This window comes from Schistocerca gregaria, chromosome 1, assembly GCF_023897955.1.
Source record: "Schistocerca gregaria isolate iqSchGreg1 chromosome 1, iqSchGreg1.2, whole genome shotgun sequence".
Taxonomy (NCBI): domain Eukaryota; kingdom Metazoa; phylum Arthropoda; class Insecta; order Orthoptera; family Acrididae; genus Schistocerca; species Schistocerca gregaria.
Genome location: NC_064920.1, coordinates 204,575,075 through 204,597,503, shown reverse-complemented (window position 1 = coordinate 204,597,503; position 22,429 = coordinate 204,575,075). Strand labels below are relative to the sequence as shown.

The following is a 22,429-nucleotide window of genomic DNA, read 5'->3' as shown; positions in this document are numbered from 1 at the left end:
CTGGCCACTGTTCACTCGGTTGGCTGTCTTTGAACACCACAATAGCGTACAGGAATGGGTGGATCAAATCACACTTGTGATCCATCATGCTGCTGACCTGTCCATACCACAGTCTTCTGGCACTCTTAAGCGGCGCCTTGTGCCTTGGTGGACAGAAAAGTGCCATTCAGCCATCCGGGACAGGCGTGCGGCTCTTCGCCGATTTAAGTGCCGCCCAACAGCGTTCAATCTTACCGCCTTTCGAATCGCGAGAGCCAGGGCACGCCGTGTCATTAAAGAGAGCAAGACTCCATCAACCGTTCCACTTCTTCCACAAAAGTATGGGAAGCCATCCGGAAGATTTCCGATAAACGCAGCCGTTTACCACTAGCTGCAGTCCTGAACCAGGGATGCCTCCAAACGACACCCAGAGCCATTGCTCAGACGCTGGCAGAGCATTTTGCACTAAGTACTGCTACTGCAACCCAGGATCCAGCGTTTCGTCGTTACCGTGCGACTGTCGAAAGAGTGAACTTGGACTTTCGGTTGAACAGTTCTGAGGCCTACAACTCCCCTTTGTCCATGTGGGAACTTGAATCGGCTCTTAGTGAGACTTCTGACACTGCACCAGGTTACGACCGCATCCGGTACTCCATGCTTTGCCATCTGCCAGCGGCGTCAAAGGAAATCCTCCTCGAATGTTTTAATCTCATATGGCAGACAGGAGTGTTCCCCACCTCGTGGAGGGAGGCAATCCTCATCCCTCTCCTCAAACCAGGAAAGGACTGCACATGTCCCAGTAGTTATCATAGTATCACCTTGACAAGCTGTGTTGGAAAGACCCTGGAACGGATGGTTAACCGCCGTCTGGTCTGGCTGCTAGAGACCAGACAGCTCCTTAGCCGCTTTCAGTGTGGTTTCCGAAAATTTTGGTCCATAGTCGACAACCTGATCCTCCTAGAGGCGGCTATTCAGCAGGCTTTCCTCTGTCAGCATCACTGTATTGGTACCTTCTTTGATATCAGTAAGGCATATGATACTACTTGGAGACACTGTATTCTTGCACAACTGCATCAATGGGGCTTTCGTGGCCGCCTCCCCATTTTCATTCGGTCTTTCCTGTCTCAGCGGTTTTTTCGGACCCATGTTGGTAACACACTGTCTGATCGCTTTGAGTAAGAGAATGGTGTCCCCCAGGGCAGTGTTTTAAACGTTACCCTCTTTGTCATAGCCATCAACAGTATAACGTCTACAGTTAGGAGTCCAGTACAGAGCTCCTTGTTTGTGGACGACTTTGCTGTTTTCTGTTCCTCCTCCAGTGTTGCAACCACGAGCCGTCAATTGCAGCTAACAGTGCGACAGTCAGAGGAGTGGGCTGCAAGTACGGGTTTTCAGTTTTCTGCCGATGAGTGTGTTTGTGTTCATTTTAATCATTCTCGTCGTCTTTTTACTTTGCCTGCCTAGCATATGGGGGATACTGTCCTCCATTTTAGAGACACAATGCGGTTTCTGGCCGTAATTTTTGACTCCAGGTTGTCATGGCTGCCTCACCTACGCGACTTGAAAGCCAGAATGCTGAAGGCATTGAACATCCTCAAGTGCCTCAGCCACAGGTCTTGGGGAGCGGACAGGGCGCGTCTCCTTCAGTTTTATCGAGCTTTTGTGCGTTCACGGCTGGACTATGGGTGCACAGTACATGGGTCAGCAAGGCCGTTTTATTTGCGGATCCTTGACACTGTTCACCATGCTGGGATTCGACTGTCAACGGGTGCTTATCGGACCAGTCCTGTACACAGGCTCTGCCCTGAGGCTAGCGAACCGCCTTTTACCATCTGGCAGCAGCTCCTGCTGGTGCGCCAGGCTTGTAAGTTTCTTGCAGCTCCAAGCTCGCCTGCTCACCATCTTGTTGCCCATCCACCTCTGGACCGCCTTTTGTCCCGCTGCCCCTGGGCTACGTTGCCGTTTGGGATCCGTGTGCAACGTGTGCTAGAGTCACTTGGTGTTGAGTCTGTACAACCCCAAATCCAGGGTTTTAACCACCTGCCCCCCTGGTTACTGAAGCGGCCCGGAGTGATTTTAGATTTATTGCAGTACAAGAGAGATTGCACTCCTGCCACCGTTTTTAATGCAGCATTTTCTGCCATTTTATCTGAGCACCACGACTATGTAGCTGGTTTTACGGATGGGTCGAAACAAGGAGATTCCGTTGGTTGCTCAGTTGTTTTTCTGGATCGTGTCCTCAAGGTCCTACTGCCTCAGAATTGTCTGTGGTCTTGCGGGCTCTGGAGCAGATGAGACATTCTTCCTCTCCTAAATTTCTTGTGTGTTCCGATTCACTCAGTGCCCTTCACTCATTGCACCATTTGTATCCGGCAGATAAAATCGTCCAGACCATCCAGGATGCCCTCCTCCGACTACAGAGACTGGGGAAGGTTGTAGCTTTCTGCTGGGTTCCAGGGCATGTCGGCATTGCTGGGAATGAAAGGGCAGATCTCGCAGCCAAGGAGGCGTGTCTTGCCCCACAAGTATCTCAATGTGCTATCCCGCTGCACGCACTCACCTCGCTGTTGAGCTCACGGGTCATGCGTCGGTGGGAGGATGAGTGACTGACAATAAGCTCCGTATAGTCAAGCCCACAACGTGTGTGTGGTGTACTTCCTTTCAGCCCTATCGACGGGATGAGGTTCTCCTCACTCGGCTTCGAATAGACCACAGCCCTATGACACATGGCTTCCTGCTCCGGCGTGAGGACCCTCCAATTTGTGGTGCTTGTGGCATTCAGGTCACTGTGCGCCACATTTTATTGGATTGTGTTTTATTTTCTGACCAGCGGGCCGCGGCTGACTTGCCGGCGGACCTGCCATCTCTCGGACGAATGTGGTTAAAGTTTTAAATTCTGTGCCATATCAAATGTTTTTACAAAGATTTTAGGGAGAGGATTTTAATTTGCTCGCTGTGTGACAAGCTCGCCCATATTTTATGTAAGTGGCCAGCCAATGACAATTTTGTGTGACATTCTTGTTGCTATGTTTTCCCTTTCCTTCGGTTTTACTTTCTTATGTAGTATTTTCCTTCTTTTCCTGCTTTCTTTGAGTGTGTTTTTCAGTTTTCTTCAGTCTGTCCACATTTGTTCCTTTTAATGTGTGTCGGGGTGCTGATGACCTCGATGTTGATCGCCCATAAGCCCCAACACACACACACACACACACACACACACACACACACACACACACACACACACACACACACACACATATTGCACATACCTCCAACCAATCTCTGGTTCAGTCTTCTGCCCCCCCCCCTCCCCCCCTCACCCCCTCCCCACCATTACCTACTCATCTTTCTGTTCCACCTCTCTGTCTAAACCCATCTTCTGTTCCTGCCATCACTAGCATGCCCCCTTGGTTATTTCATCTTCTCCTTGCCCCCTCTACCCGTCTCCTCCTCCTGCTTGCCCCCCTCTACCCGTCTCCTCTTCCTGCTTGCCCCCCTCTATCCGTCTCCTCTTCCTGCTTGCCACCCTTTACCCGTCTCCTCCTCCTTGCCCCTCTCTGCCCATTTCTCCTCCTTGGTCCTCTCTGCCCATCTCCTCCTCCTCCTCCTCCTTCTCGCCCCTCTCTACCCATCTCCTCCTCCTCCAACAACAGTGGAAAGTATTGGGTGGAATAATACTTAAAACAAAGCTTTAGCTGACTGACATGTGGCGCATAAAATCATGCAATAGAAAACTGTTTATGCTAGCTTTTGAGCTCATTCTCTAATAGAAATGCACCCATTCATGCACACAACACCTCTTACACCCAAATGCACACTTGCACAGCCACGTGTCATCCAGATATAAGTGAGTGGGTGCCCTTCCTTTATATTATGTAGGAAACACACAAATTGTTCTGTGGTATCTGACTCATTCCTGAAAACAGTTTTCCATTAATTAATGTGCTTCATCTGATCCAATCACTTACTTTTTCAAGTACTTACTTTTCTGTAGATTATCTATGTAGTTTGTGTTATGCATACACTATTCTCACTTTCTTTTCAATTTCTGTTCTAGGTAACTCCACTGAACATAGCCGCACAGTGGGGGAATTTAGACTGGTTTCAGGTACTGTACAGGTTTTTTATTGGTTGTGTTTGGTCTTGTAATGTGGTAAATGCTTTATAAATATGATTGTACAGGTAATGACGCTCTGGGAGCAGCTCCCAACAAGCATGCGGCGTGTAGGGGAGCTAGTAGGCATTGAAGAAGTTTTCATGGTTAAAGCACTCAGAGGGACTGTAAACCTCCAGAGCAAGAAAGAGATTGGCAGAATAAATGTATGTATAATAATTTCCTGGATAAGACTGATATTTGATATGAGATTTAATATGTTATACGGCTCTAAGTATCATTGCACATAGATTAAAATTTTTGTAAATATTGGTCTGGGTTACAGAAATCACTGTTGCATTACATAGGCTGCACTGCAGCTTGGTATTGGGTATCATAAGAATGTAATGTGTGACTATGTTGTTTATTCTTACTGGTATTTGTGAAATATCAGAATAAATCTTTCACTTTGCAGCATAAAGGTTGCTATTGGGAAACCTCTTAGCAAATTAAAACAATGTGCTGACAAGACTTGAATTTGACCTGTTTTCATTTTCTGAGTGGTGCTCTTACCACTGGTATGTAAGATGCACTTTTGTATTATAGTTGCTATGCTTGGTTTTCAGTGGTACATTATTGGCCATGCTTGTCAGGAGCACTCAACTATGCACTCCAGTCTTTTCGTCCTAATGGAGATTTTTCGTGATCTACTTGTATAATTCTATGCAAATGCTATGATGGTTGATTCTTTTTCTTACCATTACCAAAATGAGCCTATACTCCACTTCTAATGATCCTACTGTCAGTGGGCATTAAACTCCAAACCAGCCCTGTCTCTGTTAAGATTGACTTCATTAAAAACCTTAGTAACAAGGTTGTTTGTAAAAGTGACTCATTTTTCAGTATTATTGAAGGAAAAAACATAAACAAACAAACAAAATTTGTCTTAAAAATGGATATATCGAAACAGAATATATTTACTTTATACTTCACCAAGTTTGTAAATAGTGTATAGTTGACTATTGCTATTTCAAACTTCGATAAATCAATCAGCTGCCCAGCCCATCATAATCTCATTTCACCTTTACATTACCAAAAATTAACTATTTTCACAGAATTAATTTTACAGGTGATTTTTCTTGGCAAGATAAAGCAATACAAATCACCATACGCCACCAATGATGGACTTTATTAGAACAATAATGAAAATATGCACATATTGTGCTTCAATGTACGGTTAACTGGGTCAGGGTTTTTATCAGATAGTAAAAACCTGATACTCCTTTCTCATAGTTTCTCATTTATTTTTTTCCAGGCACAAGACAGCCACAAGTATCTTTAGTCACTGATACTGTCTCATTTATCAGCTTGAGCAAATTCCAGTCCGAAATGTGTCATGTTAATACAATACTAAGTTCATCTGTGGTCCAGGGGTAGCGTCTTTGATTAGTAATCAAAATGTCCTTGGTCCCGGGTTGGAATCCAGCCACTGCTTAAATTTTGATTAATAATCAGCATTGGCGGCTGAAGACTTCTGGCATAAGAAGTCACCCTGGTTCTGCCAATGGCCTTGTCAAAAAGGGCAGAGGAGTGGACAGAGGTTCAGGACACTCTCTTGTCCTAGGGGTGGGAAACTGTCCCTAAAGGCGGAAGAATCAGCAGTGATCAACGGCATGCGGATGCAGAAGGCAATGGAAACAACTCCATTAAAGAAACATAATGTGTATCCACAGGACATGGGGCCTCTAATTGAAAATTGTCATGATGATCTCTCCATTGGCAAAATATTCCAGAATAGTCCCCCATTCGGATCTCCAGTAGGGAATGCCAAGGGGGAGGTGACCATGAGAAAAAGATTGAATAATCTACTAAAGGATAACGTTCTATGAATCAGGGTGTGGAATGTCAGAAGCTCGAAGATAGTAGGGAAACTAGAAAGTCTGAAAAGGGATTTGCAGAGGCTCAATCTAGATCTAGTAGGGGTCAGTGAAGTGAAATGGAAAGAAGATGAGGATTCTGGTCAGTTTAGTATAGGGTAATATCAACAGCAGCAGAAAAAGGTAAAACGGGAGTAGGATTCGTTAGGATGGTAGGGCAGAGAGTGTGTTACTGTGAACAGTTCAGCAATAGGGTTGTTCTTATGAGAATTGACAGCAAACCAACAATTACAACAATATTTCAGGTATATATGCCGACGTCGCAAGCATCAAACCAGTCTCAGGACTGAAGACCACGACAACAACAACAAGGCTATAGATACAGCAATAAGGAATAGCTCAGTATGCAGTACAGTTGACTCTTCAACATCTCTAAAAATGGCCATCACAGAAGTTGGAAAGAAAAACATAGGTGCAAAGAAGGTAACCGTGAAGAAACCATGGGTAACAGAAGAAATACTTAATTTGAAAGGAGGAAGTACATAAATGTTCTGGGAAACTCAGGAATACAGAAATACAAGTCGTTGAAGGAATGAAATAAATATGTAATGCAGGGAAGCTAAGATGAAATGGCTGCATGAAAAATGTGAAGAAATCGAAAAAGAAATGATTGTCAAAGGGTAGACTCATCATACAGGAAAGTCAAAACAACCTTTGGTGGTGTTAAAAGCAAGTGTGGTAACATTAAGAGTGCAACAGGAATCCCACTGCTAAATGCAGAGGAGAGAATGGATAGGTGGAAACAATTCATTGAAAGCCTCTATGAGGGGGAAGATTTGTATGATGTGATAGAATAGGAAACAGGAGTCGATTTAGAAGAGATTTGGGACCCAGTATTAGGATCAGACTTTAAAAGAGCTTTGGAGAACTTAAAATCAAATAAGGCAGAAGGCACAGATAATATTCCATCAGAATTTCTAAAATCATTGGGGGAAGTGGCAACAAAACGACTATTCATATTGGTGTGTAGAATGTACGAGTCTGGCGAGATACCATCTGACTTTCGGAAAATTATTATCCATACAATTCTGAAGACTGCAAGAGCTGAGAAGTGTGAGAATTATTGCACAATCAGCTTAAAAAGTTGCTGACAAGGATTATATACAGAAGAATGGAAAAGAAAATTGAGGATGTGCTGGATGATGATCAGTTTGGGTTTAGAAAAGGTAAAGGCATGAGAGAGCCAATTCTGACATTGGGGTTGATAATGGAAGCAAGACTAAAGAAAAATCAAGTCATGTTCATAGAATTTGTCGACCTGGAAAAAGCATTCAACAGTGTAAAATGGTGCAAGATGTTCGAAATTCTGAGAAAAAAGGGGGAAAGCTATAGGGACAGACAGGTAATAAACAAGATGTACAAGAGCCAAGAGGGAATAATAATAGTGGACGACCAAGAACGAAGTGCTCAGATTAAATGGGCTAAGACAGGGATGTAGCCTCTCCTCCCTACTGTTCCAACTGTACATTGAAGAAGAAACGATGGAAATGAAAGGTTCAAGAGTGGAATTAAAAATCTAGGTGAAAGGATATTAATGATACAATTTGATGCAGCAGAAATGAGAATAGCAATAAATTTAACATCAGGATTGATGGTCTTGCAGTAGATGAAGGTAAGGAATTCTGATAACCAATGATGGGTGGAGCAAGGAGAGAACATCAAAACCAGCCTAACAGTGGCAAAAAGGGCGTTCCTGGCCAATAGAAGTCTACTAGTATCAAACATAGGCCTTAATTTGAGGAAGAAATTCCTAAGAACCTATGTCTGGAGTACAGCATTGTATGGTAGTGAAACATGGACTGTGAGAAAACTGGAACAGAAGAGAATCAAAGAATTTAAAATATGATGATATAGATGAATGTTGAAAATTAGGTAGACTGATAAGGTAAGGGATGAGGAGTTTCTGGGCAGAATCAGAGAGGAAAGGCATATGTGGAAAACACTGACAATGAGGAGGGACAGGATGATAGGATATCTGTTAAGACGTGAGGGAATGAATTCCATGGTACTAGAGGGAACTGTAGGGGGCAAAAAATGTAGAGGAAGACAGAGATTGGAATACATCCACCAAATAATTGAGGATGTAGGTTACCAGTGCTACTCTGAGATGAAGAGTCTGGCTCCTGAGAGGAATTTGTGGTGGGCCGCAAAAAAACAGTCAGAAGATTGATGACAAAAAAAAGTTCATAAAATACTGGCTCTCAAATGCTGCCCTCACAGTTACATGTAGATTAAATATTTATAAAATTTTTAATAACACAGAAGTATGTGTTTCTGTTAAAAAGTTCAAATGCAATTGAAACTATTAATTTACAAAGAATTATTAACTTTACATAGTGTTTTTGAGTGTCTGAATCTTAATGTTCGAAAGTACATTAGTTTGTAAATATAAAAAAAATAATAAATAAGCAAAAATAATCCATTTTTGAAAACATAATATAATTGGATATGTAAAAATCTAAACCCAAGTGGCAGCAGGAGATATGTTAAAGAAATGTGCAAGCTTTCAGAGCCATTGGCTCCATCCTCTGACAGAAGGGTTGAAGGGAAAGGAAGAGCGATGAAGGAAAAGGACTGGTAAGGTTTAGAAAATAGGGAGAGTTAGGCAAAGTCACCCAAAACACCAGATCAGTGGAGACTTACTGGATGAGATTATTTGGGATAAATGAATCTTGTGTACTTTGACACGTTCCACATCATTACGAAAGAATCTTGTTCATGATCCATGGAACAAGTGATATAACTAACTAACTAACTAACTATGTTTATTATTGTCTTTAATTTCCTCAGTCTCAATATTTCTTCTCAGTAACTAATCCTATCTTCATTGCCTTTTAGTTTTCTATATCTTTTATTTTCTGACCTGTACATTCCTCTTCATCCCCCTCCCCCCTTTAAACCTTCAACTTCCACCCACCTCTACTACACATTATGCAAGTAGCGTTTTGCTTTTTTTAACTCTTGCACCATGTCTTGTCAGTAATTACTGTCTTATTTATTACCCTATCATCCACCTTTAAGCTCTCAGATTTTTAAATCCGTCTGGTGCAGTCCCCAACAATCAGTCTTAAGTCCCACCCAGTAAGTCTCTCCTGACACTGTGTTCCTGATGATTTTTCTGGATTTTCCCCATATCCTAAACCTTACCAGTCCTTTTGCTTCATCCCTCTTCCCTTCTCTTCAACCCTTCTGGCAGAAGAAGGAAATAATAGCTCCAGAAGCACACACATTTATTTAACCTTTAAATGTGCTTTCTCCTGTCACCACTAGGTGAGTAGATGTTTTACATATACTAAAAATAACTAATGAAATACACATTGATTTGTTGGTTGTAAAATCATTGCTGTTTATTAATAATATGTCATGTCAGTTCTTTACAAAATCATTATTAACATTGACACAAGGATTTTATGTTATTCTTTATATTTCTGTGTAAATAATTTCTTAAATAACCTATTTCTTATTCCTAACAATATTATGAGAAGGAAAATTGCCACTCACCATATAGGGGAGATGCAGAGTCGCAGATAGGCACAATAAAAAGACTTTCACATTTATGGCTTTTGGCCATTAAGGCCTTCATCAACCATAAACAGACATATGCTCTCTCTCTCTCTCTCTCTCTCTCTCTCTCTCTCTCTCTCTCTCTCTCTCTCTCTCTCACACACACACACACACGCGCGCACTAACACAGCTCACTCACACTATTGCAGTCTCAGGCAACTGAAACCACATGGTGAGCAGCAGTACCAGTGCATGATGGGAGTGGTGACTGGGTGGAGGTAAGGAGGAGGCTGGAGTGGGGAGGGGGAGGGATAGTATGATGGGGTTGGCAGACAGCAAAGTGCTGCATTGTAGATCGAGGGCGGGGGGGAGTAGCGAAAAAGGAGAGAAATAAAAAGACTGAGTGTGGTGGTGGAATGATGGCTGTGTAGTGCTGGAATAGCAACAGGGAAGGGGCTGGATCGGTGAGGACAGTGATTAACAAAGGTTGAGGCTAGGAGGGTTACGGGAATGTTGGATGTGTTGCAGGGAAAGTTCCCACCTGCACAGTTCAGAAAATCTGGTGTTGATTTGAAGGATCCATATGGCACAGGCTGTGAAGCTCTCATTGAAATGAAGGATATCATGTTTGGCAGCGTGTTCAGCCACAGGTTGGTCCACTTGTTTCTTGGCCACAGTTTGTTGGCGGCCATTCATGCAGACAGACAGCTTTTTGGTTGTTGTGCCTACATAGAATGCAGCACAGTGGTTGCAGCTTAGATTGTAGACCACATGACTGGTTTCACGGGTAGCACTGCCTTTGAAGGGATAGGTGACGTTAGTGACCGAACAGGAGTAGGTGGTGGTGGGAGATTCATGGGACAGATGTTGCATCTAGGTCTATTACAGGATATGAGCCATGAGGTAAGAGATTGGGAGCAGGGGTTGTGTAAGGATGGGTGAGGGTATTGTGTAGGTTCGGTGGGCAGCAGAATACCACTGTGGGAGGGTCGGCAAGGATAGTGGGTGGGACATTTCTCATTTCAGGCCATGATGAGAGCTAATTAAAACTTTGGTGGAGAATGTGATTCAGTTGTTCCTGTCCTTGGTGGTACTGAGTTACGAGGAAAATGCTCATCTGTAGCCACCTTTGGGAGGTGGTGGGAGACTGGTAAGATAAGGCACAGGAGATTTGTTTTGTACAAGGTTGTGAGGATAATTATGGTCAGTGAAGGCTTCAGTGAGATCACTGGTATATTTCAAGAGGACTACTTGTCATTGCAGATGTGACAACCGTGGATGGCTAGGCTATATGGAAGGGACTTCTTGGTAGGGAATGGGTAGCAGCTGTCGAAGTGAAGGTATTGCTCGTGCTATCTGGATCAAAGGTGAGGACACCCTATCCACATTCCTCCAGAATCTCAACAATTTCTCACCACATTTGCTTCACCTGGACCTACTCAACCCAACAAGCCACCTTCGTAGATGTTGACCTCCACCTCAAAGATGGCTACATCAGTACTTCCGTCCGTATCAAACCTACTAACCACCAGCAATACCACCACTTAACGGCTGCCACCCATTCCATACCAAGAAGTACAGCCTAGCCACCTGTGGTCATCACTTGTGAAATGGGTAAGTAAATGCGGAGAACAAAATGTATCTGTCTGAGCTTATATGCTGAAGTAAAAGTCTAAATCATACATGGTTATTCTGGAATTGTAGGCTTTACTGTTAGTGAGCGGTGGCTCACTAACTTTTAAAGAAGACGTAACACTATTTTAATAAAGTATGAGTATTGATGATGAAGTTTCTTTGGCTTGGAGTAGGAATACTGGTGGCAAATTACGATCCATGAGACATATTCAACAATTTCAAAGTGAGATCATTTTTTCAAGTGTCTTCCCTACTGAACATTGACTTTTAAATGTAAGAAAACTCTTGCGTGGGGGTGGGGATGTAGCAAAGGAAGATTATCATAGTTGTTAGGCATGAACATGGACAGGCCTCAGAAAAGAAAACCCTTTTGATAGCAGAAAAGGTAAACTGTGGATGTTTTAAAGTTCTCAGAGCATTTCCCATGCCTTACTGCTTCAACAATAAGACATTGTGTGCAAATGTTGAGTGTGGACAAAAACATGAAGAAACATTTTTTTTTAAATTGCTCCCTCTGGATGTTGCACAGTTTATAACATTAATTAATACTGGATAATGTAAGGCTTCATTTTTTCCTGCCAATGTCACTTCAAAATTACAACTGCTTGACTCCATGAGTACTTCAGAATCTTAAAACTTTCTTTGCCAAAGATGATGTGACAATTATGCTGGAAAATCTGAAGATACTGAGAGACCCAATCTAACATTTTTGGCAGCAAGACTTTGGCTGATAAAAGATGGAAGAATACCTCAATTGAGGTATTGCCTCAAGAAATGTGGATTCATGAAAGAGGCAGAGAATCACCTGCATCGGTAGGAGAGTGGAGAAATGGACTCAGATTTTCATGATACATGGGACCTTCTTCATTTACGAGGAAGTGTGACATTTTATGATTTCGTACATTTTGACGATCAAGGAGTCTGCAGTGTTCTGACTAACATTAAAATTTTGGCTTTTCTGGGAAATTTGTATTTGCCTTTCACATGAAATATTGGGGGGGAAAAAAAAAAACCTTGATTCAGTCACACATGCATAAAAAGAATGCACCCCAACACAGGATCGAACCATCGACCTCCTGCGTGCTAACCCAAAACTCTATCCACTGCACCACCTGTTTAGCATGACTAATATGTGCTGACAGAGGTAGTCACCGAACATTGGTTATAGTGTTGCCAGATTGCCATTCTTTAACGTCCTTTTTTGTGCTGGATGCACTCGCTGGACGAAATTTTGTGAGAGACATTTTTTTATTGCCTGCATGTAAGGATTCACACTGCAATGCCTGAGTGTGTGAATTTCACTACACACACACACACACACACACACACACACACACACTCACACTCACACTCACACCTCTTAAAAAATAAGTAGCCTATGTCTGTCTGGACGTTCATTAGAGTTTCGTGCAAAAATTTCCAGTAAATCAGTCAAAATCTTTTCAAGATTCACGGTAACAGTGTTGCATCTTTATATATTAGATAAATATTTATATATTTCTTATAAAAATATATAGCATATATCAATCTGAATGTTCTATACTGTACCGAGATGAGTGGGCCACTATGGTGTAGAGATTGTGGAGTGATGGTCTGTGGAGACGGCGATGCTGGTCAGGGATGGCTAAGAAAGCTGCATTGTAGAATGTATTTTATTTTATCTTTAGTTACTACATAGGACTGCTGTGGCGCCCCTGAGCATGCCCCCTGCAGATTTGTGATCCATCAGTGGTGCTGTTGACGTCAGAAGGTCGTAGCGATGGGACGACTGTTTGACATCTGCTTCCTGCTTTGCTTACACTGCTTGCCCCACTGCGCAGTGCGTGTGCCTGTGTTAGCAGTATGTGGTCCTGAGCGAACAGTACTAGCGACACATTCGGCTACTGAATTCTTATAGGCGTCGGCTGTTAATGAGTTAGAAGCTCGTGTGATACAAAAGGTTGGCAGCAGTATTGCCATGGCTGTAATCTGTTGCCCTCCGAGGCAGAAGTTTGGTGCTACTGTGGAGGCTGAGGTGGCTGATCCTTTGTGTCGTTCTAAGCTCACGAGTGCTAACTTAGAAACGTGAGGTTGTCTGGTGCAACTGGCTGCCCTGAATTGAGTCAGCTGCTGCCTATCCCATGGCGTGATAGAGACTTGCTTGGACCAATTGTCGTGGAAGGTACTGCCAGGCTGTACTTAACTGTGCAGGAATCCAAGGGTACTTACAGTGGTTAATAGCACACTTTTTATGCCAGTACATTACTTGCAGGCACTTTCAAATCAACACCGCTGTGTCGATGTGATGTGGAAATAGTTTGTAGACCAGCTTGTAGTTGCACAGACTTTCTGCACTCTCACCACATTTGCACGGCTTGGCCCGGTCACCCTGCAGTGTAGATACAGGCTTGCTTTTAAAATTACAGCCCCTCTCTACCTGCTTAGAGCCACAATGAAGCTACTTTCAATCCAGGAACACCCAAAATTTTGTGGCAGCATTACATACTTTCCTTCTTTGGGAAGATCCAGACCCCGGCTCTGTACCCATAACCAGTCTGCAACAGAAGACTTTACCTACACAGTTACGGCATAGATTATTTACAACTTCCCTCTCACATAAAGCAACAAAAACTCAGAAGATGGAGCACATTCTCTGTACAATTCTTAGCTCTCAGCTCATCCATCCATCCTTATGCAACTACATAAAACCAACAGTCTCATTTGTGCTACCTTTTAATCAGCAACTCTTCCTAAACATTAAACAACTATTTACGTCCCCTCATTGAACCCTTACGGCATCTTGTACTATAAAAAACAATGCTCATTTCAACAATACTCAAGATTCCTTGTCTTGCGAATCACAATTAATTATATTCTACAATATAACTCACTTATTACTTCTTGCAACACTCATACCTTCTCTTATATGAATAGTTCACCAGTCTAACAGTATCCCATGCACTGGAAGATAACATTGATAAATGGCCCTCTGCCCAAGGTAGATGAAGGCTGCCAAAATCAGTGTCAATACTAACATGGTGCCTGTGGCTGTGATGCTTATGGTCTTCTTTGCGTGGTGGTGAGCCTCCCAGTATTGCTCTATATGTAAAAGCATGTGCTCTACTGAAACACGCCCCTCTTACATGCCTATTAGCCAGTTTAAGGATAGGATTAGGTTAGGACTCAACATTCCATTCAGGTATACCAGATATCTCACTGGAAGGACTGCTGGTGGATTTTGCAGCCAGTACATCTGCAGTTGAGGATCTGCCCTGTTACGTTCCAGTCCATCCCATTATAATTATTCCACCCCCATGCAGTTCCAAACGTTTTGCTCACTAATTAATTTCTTCAGCACATATTTTCCTTCCATCTCTCTCTGTAAATACATTTTCCAGATGTCTCACCCATTTCACATTTTCCAAGCTTTCAGGATCTGCTTCAGTACCCAATGATGGCTTGTGAGTACTACATCCTCTTACCTCACAAAAAGTACCTTGGTCTCCAATGGTAGTATCTGCAGTGCCTCCATTCTATTCCTGGTTAAGAGGTGCAATTCACATTAATGTAGAATATTGAAATTTTGGGAATACATATTCTAGATAATACATTTAAGTGATTAACACTGGAAGATCACAGTTAAAGTAAGTATGAGATAAGCTGTTGCAAATATGAAGTGCTGATACCATGCATTGTGTTGTTCAGGTGCCAGACCTCAGTTTGTGTGGTGGAATTCCATGCATGTTGCACTTGGCTGGTCAATACAGGGATGGTTAATGCTGTCTGTGGATGGCACTGGAGTTGTCATCTGATGATGTCCCCATATGTGCTCAATTGGAGACAAATCTGGTGATCTAGCAGGTCAGGGCAACATGTTGACACTCTGTAGTGCGTGTTGGGTTACAACAGTGGTAAGTGGGCTTTATCCTTTTGAAAAACCTCCTTGGACTGCTGTTCATGAATAGCAGCATAACAGGTCAAATCACCAGGTCAGTATATACATTTGCAGTCATGGTGCACGGAGTGTCCAGGAAAGTGCTCCTCCTGTTATATGAAATCGCACTTCAGACAACTTCAGGTTAGATTCACTGTGTCTCACATGCAGACAGGTTGGTTTCAGGCCCTCAACTGATCTCTTTCTAACCAACATAAGACCCTCAATGTCACCAAGGCAGAAGTAGCTTTCATTAGAAAACACAATAGACCTCCACCCTGCCCTCCATGCTCTTCCTTGATACCACTGAAGATGCAAATGGTAGTGTTCAAAGGCCAGTGGAATGCATGGTGGCTGTGCGGTTCTAGGGTCTACAGTCTGGAGCCGCGAGACAGCTATGGTCGCAGGTTCGAATCCTGCCTCAGGCATGGATGTGTGTGATGTCCCTAGGTTAGTTAGGTTTGAGTAGTTCTGAGTTCTAGGGGACTGATGACCTCAGATGTTGAGGCCCACAGTGCCCATTTGAGCCATTTGAATGCATGGTCTGGGCTGTCTGGCTCAGGGCTGTTCTTGATTTGTGTCACTGTGGTGCCAACTGCTGCTCAAACTGCTGTTATAGATGCAGTGCAATGCACCAGAACCGCACACTGAACACAACGGTCTTCCCTCTCGGTAGTATCATATGGCTGTCAGCACAGTATTCTTGCGACTGTATGTTCTCGTGACTGCCATTGCCAACAGTCATGTACATTGGCTACATTCCTGCCAAGTCTTTCTGCAGTAACAAACATTCACCTTCTCATAGCCCTATTACATGACCTCGTTCAAACTCAGTGAGGTGTTGATAATGGTGTCTTTGTTGCCTTAAAGGCATTCTTGACTAGTGTCAACTCACCATGTCCCATCTCAAAGGTAGCTAATGCTCGCAACCATTAGAGTATGTAGTTAAAACAAACCTGATTTGCATCCTCTTAGTGGCACCACTAATATGTGACTGGTGCAAAATTTGAGTAGACATCATCTTTCAGCTGTAGAAACGCACTTACTAACTTTTGTCTATCTCACACAACTCCTTCTTGGTATTTGCAAATCCCCCCCCCCCCCCCCAACCAGTTTATATCATGACATATAACATCAACATTCAAATATAAACTACTCTCTTTTACTTCCTTGGTCTTAAGTACAGGTCATGCTAGGTTTCTGCACTTCCTCTTCTTCCAACTACCCACAGCTTTACCCTCAACAGTTGACAACACTTCTGTAACTGCATTTGGATCCCCTTGAAATGGCTTCAGATGCCCAACATGAACAATAGTTGCAAGAGCCAGTAACTAAAGCTTGATGTTTAACGACAAAGTTGTTTCAACTACCTGATATGGCCCCTGATAACGAGTTATGGACTTCTTGGTCTTACCTTTTGGAATGCACGGTTTTGAGAAGATTACCCATTGACTGATTTGATCTAACATTACCAGTTGACTGACTGTATACTGTGGTAATCTGCCCACACAATTTCCCAGTGGTCTTGGCAAGCAAGGGCTCTGGAGTTTCCTCCCGGAACGCACTTCTGAATTTTTCTTACTGTTTTAGCAAAATCCATGATGGACTCCTCATCCTTGCCAACTCTTGGTGATTGCATGAGCCTCCCGTAAACTACCTCATATGATGATAATCCTGTCTCAGAATGGCCTTTTGAATTATATGTGCTTTTGGCTTGTGTGCTTCATCAATACATATAGCCGTATTGTAGGTGCAACCACAATGGAGGGTTATCTTTTGAGAGCCAGACAAATATGTGGTTCCTGAAAAACGGCAACCGCCTTTTTGGTAGTTGCAGAAGCAACAGCCTGGATGATTAACTAATCTGGCCTTGCAATATCAACTAAAATGGTCTTGTTGTGCTGGTACTGCAAATGGCGGAAAGCAAGGGGAAACTACAACTGTAAATTGGTGGTATTCTCTTAGGTAAAATATTCCAAAGGTGAAATAGTTCCTCATTTGGATCTCTGGGTGGGGACTACTCAGGAGGACGTAGTTATCAGGAGAAACAAAACTGGTTTTCTATGGATCGGAGCATGGAATGTCAAATCCCATAATTGGTCAGGTAGGTTAGAAAATTTAAAAAGGTAAATGGATAGGTTAAAGTTATAGTGGGAATTAGTGAAATTCGGTGGCAGGAGGAACAAGACTTGTGGTCAGGTGAATAGAGTGTTATAAATACAAAGTCAAATAGGGTAATGTAGGAGAAGATTTAATACTGAGTAAAAAATAAGAATGCAGATAAGCTACTATGAACAGCATAGTGAATGCATTATTGTAGCCAAGATACACACAAAGCCCACTCCCACCACAACAGTACAAATTCATATGGCAACTGCCTCCTCAGAAGAGGAGGAGATTGAGGAAATGTATGATGAGATAAAAGAAGATGTTCAGATAGCTGAGAGGAATGAAAATTTAATAGTCATGGGGGACTGGAATTTTATAGTAGGAAAAGGAAGAGAGGGAAAGGTAATAGGTGAATATTCACTGGGGGAAAAAATGAAAGAGGAAGCTGTCTGGTAGAATTTTGTACAGAGTATAATTTAATCATAGCTTACACTTGGTTTAAGAATCATGAGAGAAGGTTGTATACATGTAAGAGTCCTGGAGACACCAGAAGGTTTCAGATTGATGGTTATACAGACATTTAGGAACCAGATTTTAAATTGTAAGACATTTCCAGGAGAAGATGTGTACTCTGTCCACAATATATTGGTTATGAATTGCAAATTAAAACTGAAGAAACTGCAAAAAGGTAGGAATTTAAGGAAATGGGACCTGGATACACTGAAAGAACCAGAAGTTGTAGAGATTTTCGGAGAGCATTAGGGAACAATTGATGAGAACAGGGCAAAGGAATACAAAGGAAGAAGAATGGTTAGTTTCGAGAGACGAAATAGTGAACGCAACAGAGGATCAAATGGGTAAAAAGATAAGGGCTAGTAGAAATCCTTGAGTAACACAAGAGACATTGAGTGTAATTGAGGAAAGGAGATAGTATAAAAGTGCAATAAATGAACCAATCGAATGGGAACACAAACATCTAAAAAATGACTTTGACAGGAAGTGTAAAATGGCTAAGCAGGAATGACTAGAGGACAAATGTGAGAATGCAGAAAGCATATATCACTAGGAGTAAGATAGATACTGCCTATGGGAAAATTAGAAAGACCTTTGGAAGCAAGAGAACCACTGTACGAATATCAAGGGCTCTGATGGAAAACCAGTCCTAAGGAAAGAAAAAAATTTGGAGTAGGAATTAAAGTCCAGGGAGAAGAAATAAAAATCTTGATGTTTGCCGAAGACATTGTAATTATGACAGAGACAGCAAAGGATTTGGAAGAGCAGTTGAATGAACTGGACAGTATCTTGAAAGTGGGATGTAAGATGAACATCAACAAAAGCAAAATGAGGGTCATGGAATGTAGTGGAATTAAATCAGGTGATGCTGAAAGGACTTGATCGTTAAATAAGACATTTAAAGTATAAAATCAGTTTTGCTGTTTGGGAAGCAAAATAACTGATGATGGTCAAAGTAGAGAGGGTATAAAATGTAGACTGGAAATGGCAAGAAAGGCATTTCTGAAGAAGAGAAAGTTGTTAACATTGAGTATAGATTTAAGTATTAGGAAGTCCTTTTTGGAAGTATTTGTATGGAGTGTAGCCCCATGTGGAAGTGGAACATGGACAATAAAGAGTTTAGACAATAAGAGAAAAGAAAGTTTTGAGGAGGTACTGAATAGAATTGGGGAGAAGAGAATGTTGTGGTACAATCTGACTAAAAGAAGGGATCAGTTGGTAGGACAGATTTTGAGGCATCAAGGAATCATTAATTTAGTACTGGAGGGAAGAGTGGGGGAGGGGTAACAGTTGTATAGGGAGACCAATAGATGAATACAGTGAGCAGATTCTGAGGGATGGAGGGTGTAGTAGTTACTCTGAGATGAAGAGACTTGCACAGGATAGAGTTGCATGAAGAAGTGCATCAAACCTGTCTTTGGACTGAAGACAACAACGACAACAACAACACAGGATAAATGTATGTCCCAATGATTATGATGTACATTCATATAATGATCAAATCTCTACTGACTGCATGATGATCTTACTATTAATGTGAAGGTGCAGTGCTCTTGACCTTAAGTTTCTAATTCTTAGCAAACCACACAGCTGCTTTAACAAAGCCAACATAAAGATTGGCCCTGGACCTGTAATTATAGTTTCTGGCACTCCAAATTTGAGCACTCAGCTACTGACCAATGCTTGAGCCACTGTTCTTGCTTGTTAGTTAAGTATTGCAATCATCTCCATGTATAAAGAGAACTGATCAGTAATAGCTAACACAAAATGATTCCCAACTGGAGTCCTGCTTAATGGCCTGGGGGCATCCATCCCAATCATTTTAAAATATCATATTGCTACTGGTAAATTTTACAAAGGTATTAACTTACAACTCACTTCTGCCCATTGCACACATTTTACACAACCCCGTACATTATGATCCACATCTTCTTTCCTAGATTGCTATCAATAGTGTTCTGCTACTCACCTATTCATTGTTCTACTAGCCCATCTCATGACAATATGTGGTCATGCACTTCTCACAGTGCTTCCTCTTTTAGATTCGCAGGAACTACAACCTCCACATCAGTCTCTCATGCTGCTTTCCGTTGTGCAAGGTCATGACCCAATGTCTGTATCTCTTCTACTTTTTGGCTTAAACTATCCACAATTGTATGTTTCTTTCCAGCCTTGTGCATGACTTCATACTTTATCTCATTCGACCTCAATGCCCAGCTGGTCAGACTACTGGAAGTGTCCTTAAGCCCCAAAAACCATGTATGAGCTGCATGGTCAGGCACCACTATAAATTTCTTCCCATATAAACATCAAAAATATATGGCACCATGTAGCATACAAAGCATTTTCTTTCTGTTATGGAGTAGTTGTTCTCTGCTCTGTTCAACTGCCCAGAGGCATACACTGCAAGGTGCTCCTGTAACTTGATTAGAAGCATCAGTTGACAAGATAAACTCTTTCTCATAGTCCAGAAAAATTATTACTGGACTCAATATCAGCACACTTTTCAATTCTTTGAACACATCTAGGCATTTCTTTTTCCATTTCAACTTTACCCCCTTTTCATGTAAATGGTCCTGCTGTATCCGCAAACCTTGCTATGAATTTTCTGTATCAATTCCCTAATCCTAAGAAAGATTTAAACTCCTCATTATTATCAGAAACTGAAAATTCCCCCACTGCCTTTATCAAACTCATATCCACCTTGACCTCTTCATTGCTAACAATGAGCCATCAGTAAATAACTTCTTCCATTGCAAAGTGACATTTTTCCATGCTTAATGTTAATTTCACTGCTCATAATCTTCTAAAAACATCTAACAAATGTTGTGTATGCTTACTATATGTTTTGTGAAAATAGTTACATAATTGGATTGGCACCCACTCCTCATATCTAAGAGAGAGAGAAGTACTTGCACTGCCACAAATTGTCATTAGTTTCAATGATATTTGGGGCTGGATATGCATCGATCACAGTTATGCTGTTAAGATGTCTTTAGTCACAACATAATCTACTGTATATCTTTTGGTCCCACAGGGTGGCTTTTGGTGTGACTGCCACTGCTGCACTTCGTGGACGAATGCTGTTTTCTGTTACCCCATCCAATAGTTGCTAATACTGATTGCAAATATTGCAGTATGTGATAAGATCTACAATATGCTGATAACTATATGTCTTTAGGGGTGTGATGCTGTGCTATAGGTGTTGCTTATAAAGAACCTCCAAGAAAAAACAAATCCTCAAATTCAAGCAATAATTTCACCATCTCCAACCTGTTTCTGTCTCAAAGAGTCTCCAACTTCCTATGCAGTTCAGTTTTATTGGTAGTTTACACACTATCCTGGGTGCACACTGATTGAGTCACTACCCACATCATTCAGGACTTCTGAATTAGTTAACAACATTCCTTTGGTGGCCTATATTCCGCCTGTGCCAAAGTCATCTAAATTCACAGGCACTTTTTTCCTGCTCAGTTCCTCCTGTATGTGTACTATGCTTCTCCTCACAAAGCTATGTCATATGTGAAATACATCATTTTTTGCCAGTGGTTCTACCAAGCACAATGCGCTAACAATCCACTCCGGTCCCACATTTACACAGACCAACTTCCCGGTACATCGCAGCGCAGTAACATGCGAATTAATCCTTAGTGGTGTTGACTGCAGTTCAAACAGTTCACCACTTGAGATAGATACACACCTTGCATCCCTACTTCACTGGCGACTCTCTCTCCTGCCTGGAATGTCATCCCTCAACTATACATCACGCAAGATCAGTTTTGGCATGCTGCATTATCAGAAAGTCTAGTCCTAAGATCATGCAGTATCCATTATTTAGTCGGAACACAATTACTAATCATTGCTTAAAATGGTGCATCTCCACCTTAAAATCCATCATTGCTGGACCCAAAGACTCCACATCAGTTTCTCCAACTCCACGTAAATTATTGTGTGGAGGGTTTAACCACCTCTGAACCATGAGGTTCATTCTTGCCATCGACACGCGCTCCTGTGTCCAGTAAAAACTTGCCCTTTTTACTCTTCACTGTTCCCACTACACTACATTCTGTCTCTTCTTCTGTATTGGTTGCATCAAAATTTATTGGGAACTCCATGTGGTGGAGTTTGCATTCGCTTTTGCATTTAACACCTGCTCACTGGTCCCCTGTTTCGCATTACCGTTTCTACAGTCATATTGATGGTGTCCACCACTCCACATCTACTATGCTGAGGTTGCAATGTCCCATTTCCCCATACGTATAACAACTCAAGTAAATGAAGAATACTCCTCTCTTATCCCCAATTTTGTTACTTCATCAATTTCTTCAAATTCTGTGACTAATCTGAATGGACTACATGAATTCTTCTGGGTACTCATTGTCACTCTTCTTGGCATATTGGACAGCCCATTAAAAATGCATCCAATGCACTCTGTGTCACATAACTGAGTACGACTTTATTGGCCTTGATATTTTCTCCTAATTCATATGACAGCACATTCACTTTCCGTATTCTATCCACAAAATTGCTACATGCTCATTATGCTTCTTTGACAGACATTGCACTATGTTCCTTCTTGTGCTGTGTAGCAGGGCTTTACTCAGTTTATCAGATGTCAGTGCCTCATAGTATCTCTGTAAATCGGACTTAAGTTTTGGCTTCCCCTACTAACCGTAAGCTTGTCACCTGCAATAATTGATCCCATGACAGTCATCCCCAGTACTAGCTGATAACTGCATGTCATCCAGA

At 42.0% G+C, this 22,429-nt stretch overlaps 1 protein-coding gene across 3 annotated transcripts in view; it reads left to right on the top strand.

The window, feature by feature from the left end:
• The window catches only part of LOC126336904 (DNA polymerase theta-like), a 303,016-nt gene that overhangs the window by 132,228 nt on the left and 148,359 nt on the right, over window positions 1–22,429 (top strand). For all 3 annotated transcript variants that reach the window (XM_050001035.1, XM_050001043.1, XM_050001052.1), the window contains exons 12-13: window positions 4,034–4,084; window positions 4,159–4,296. In XM_050001035.1, coding sequence (XP_049856992.1) covers window positions 4,034–4,084; window positions 4,159–4,296 — 189 coding nt within the window. The remainder of the gene's footprint in view (window positions 1–4,033; window positions 4,085–4,158; window positions 4,297–22,429) is intronic.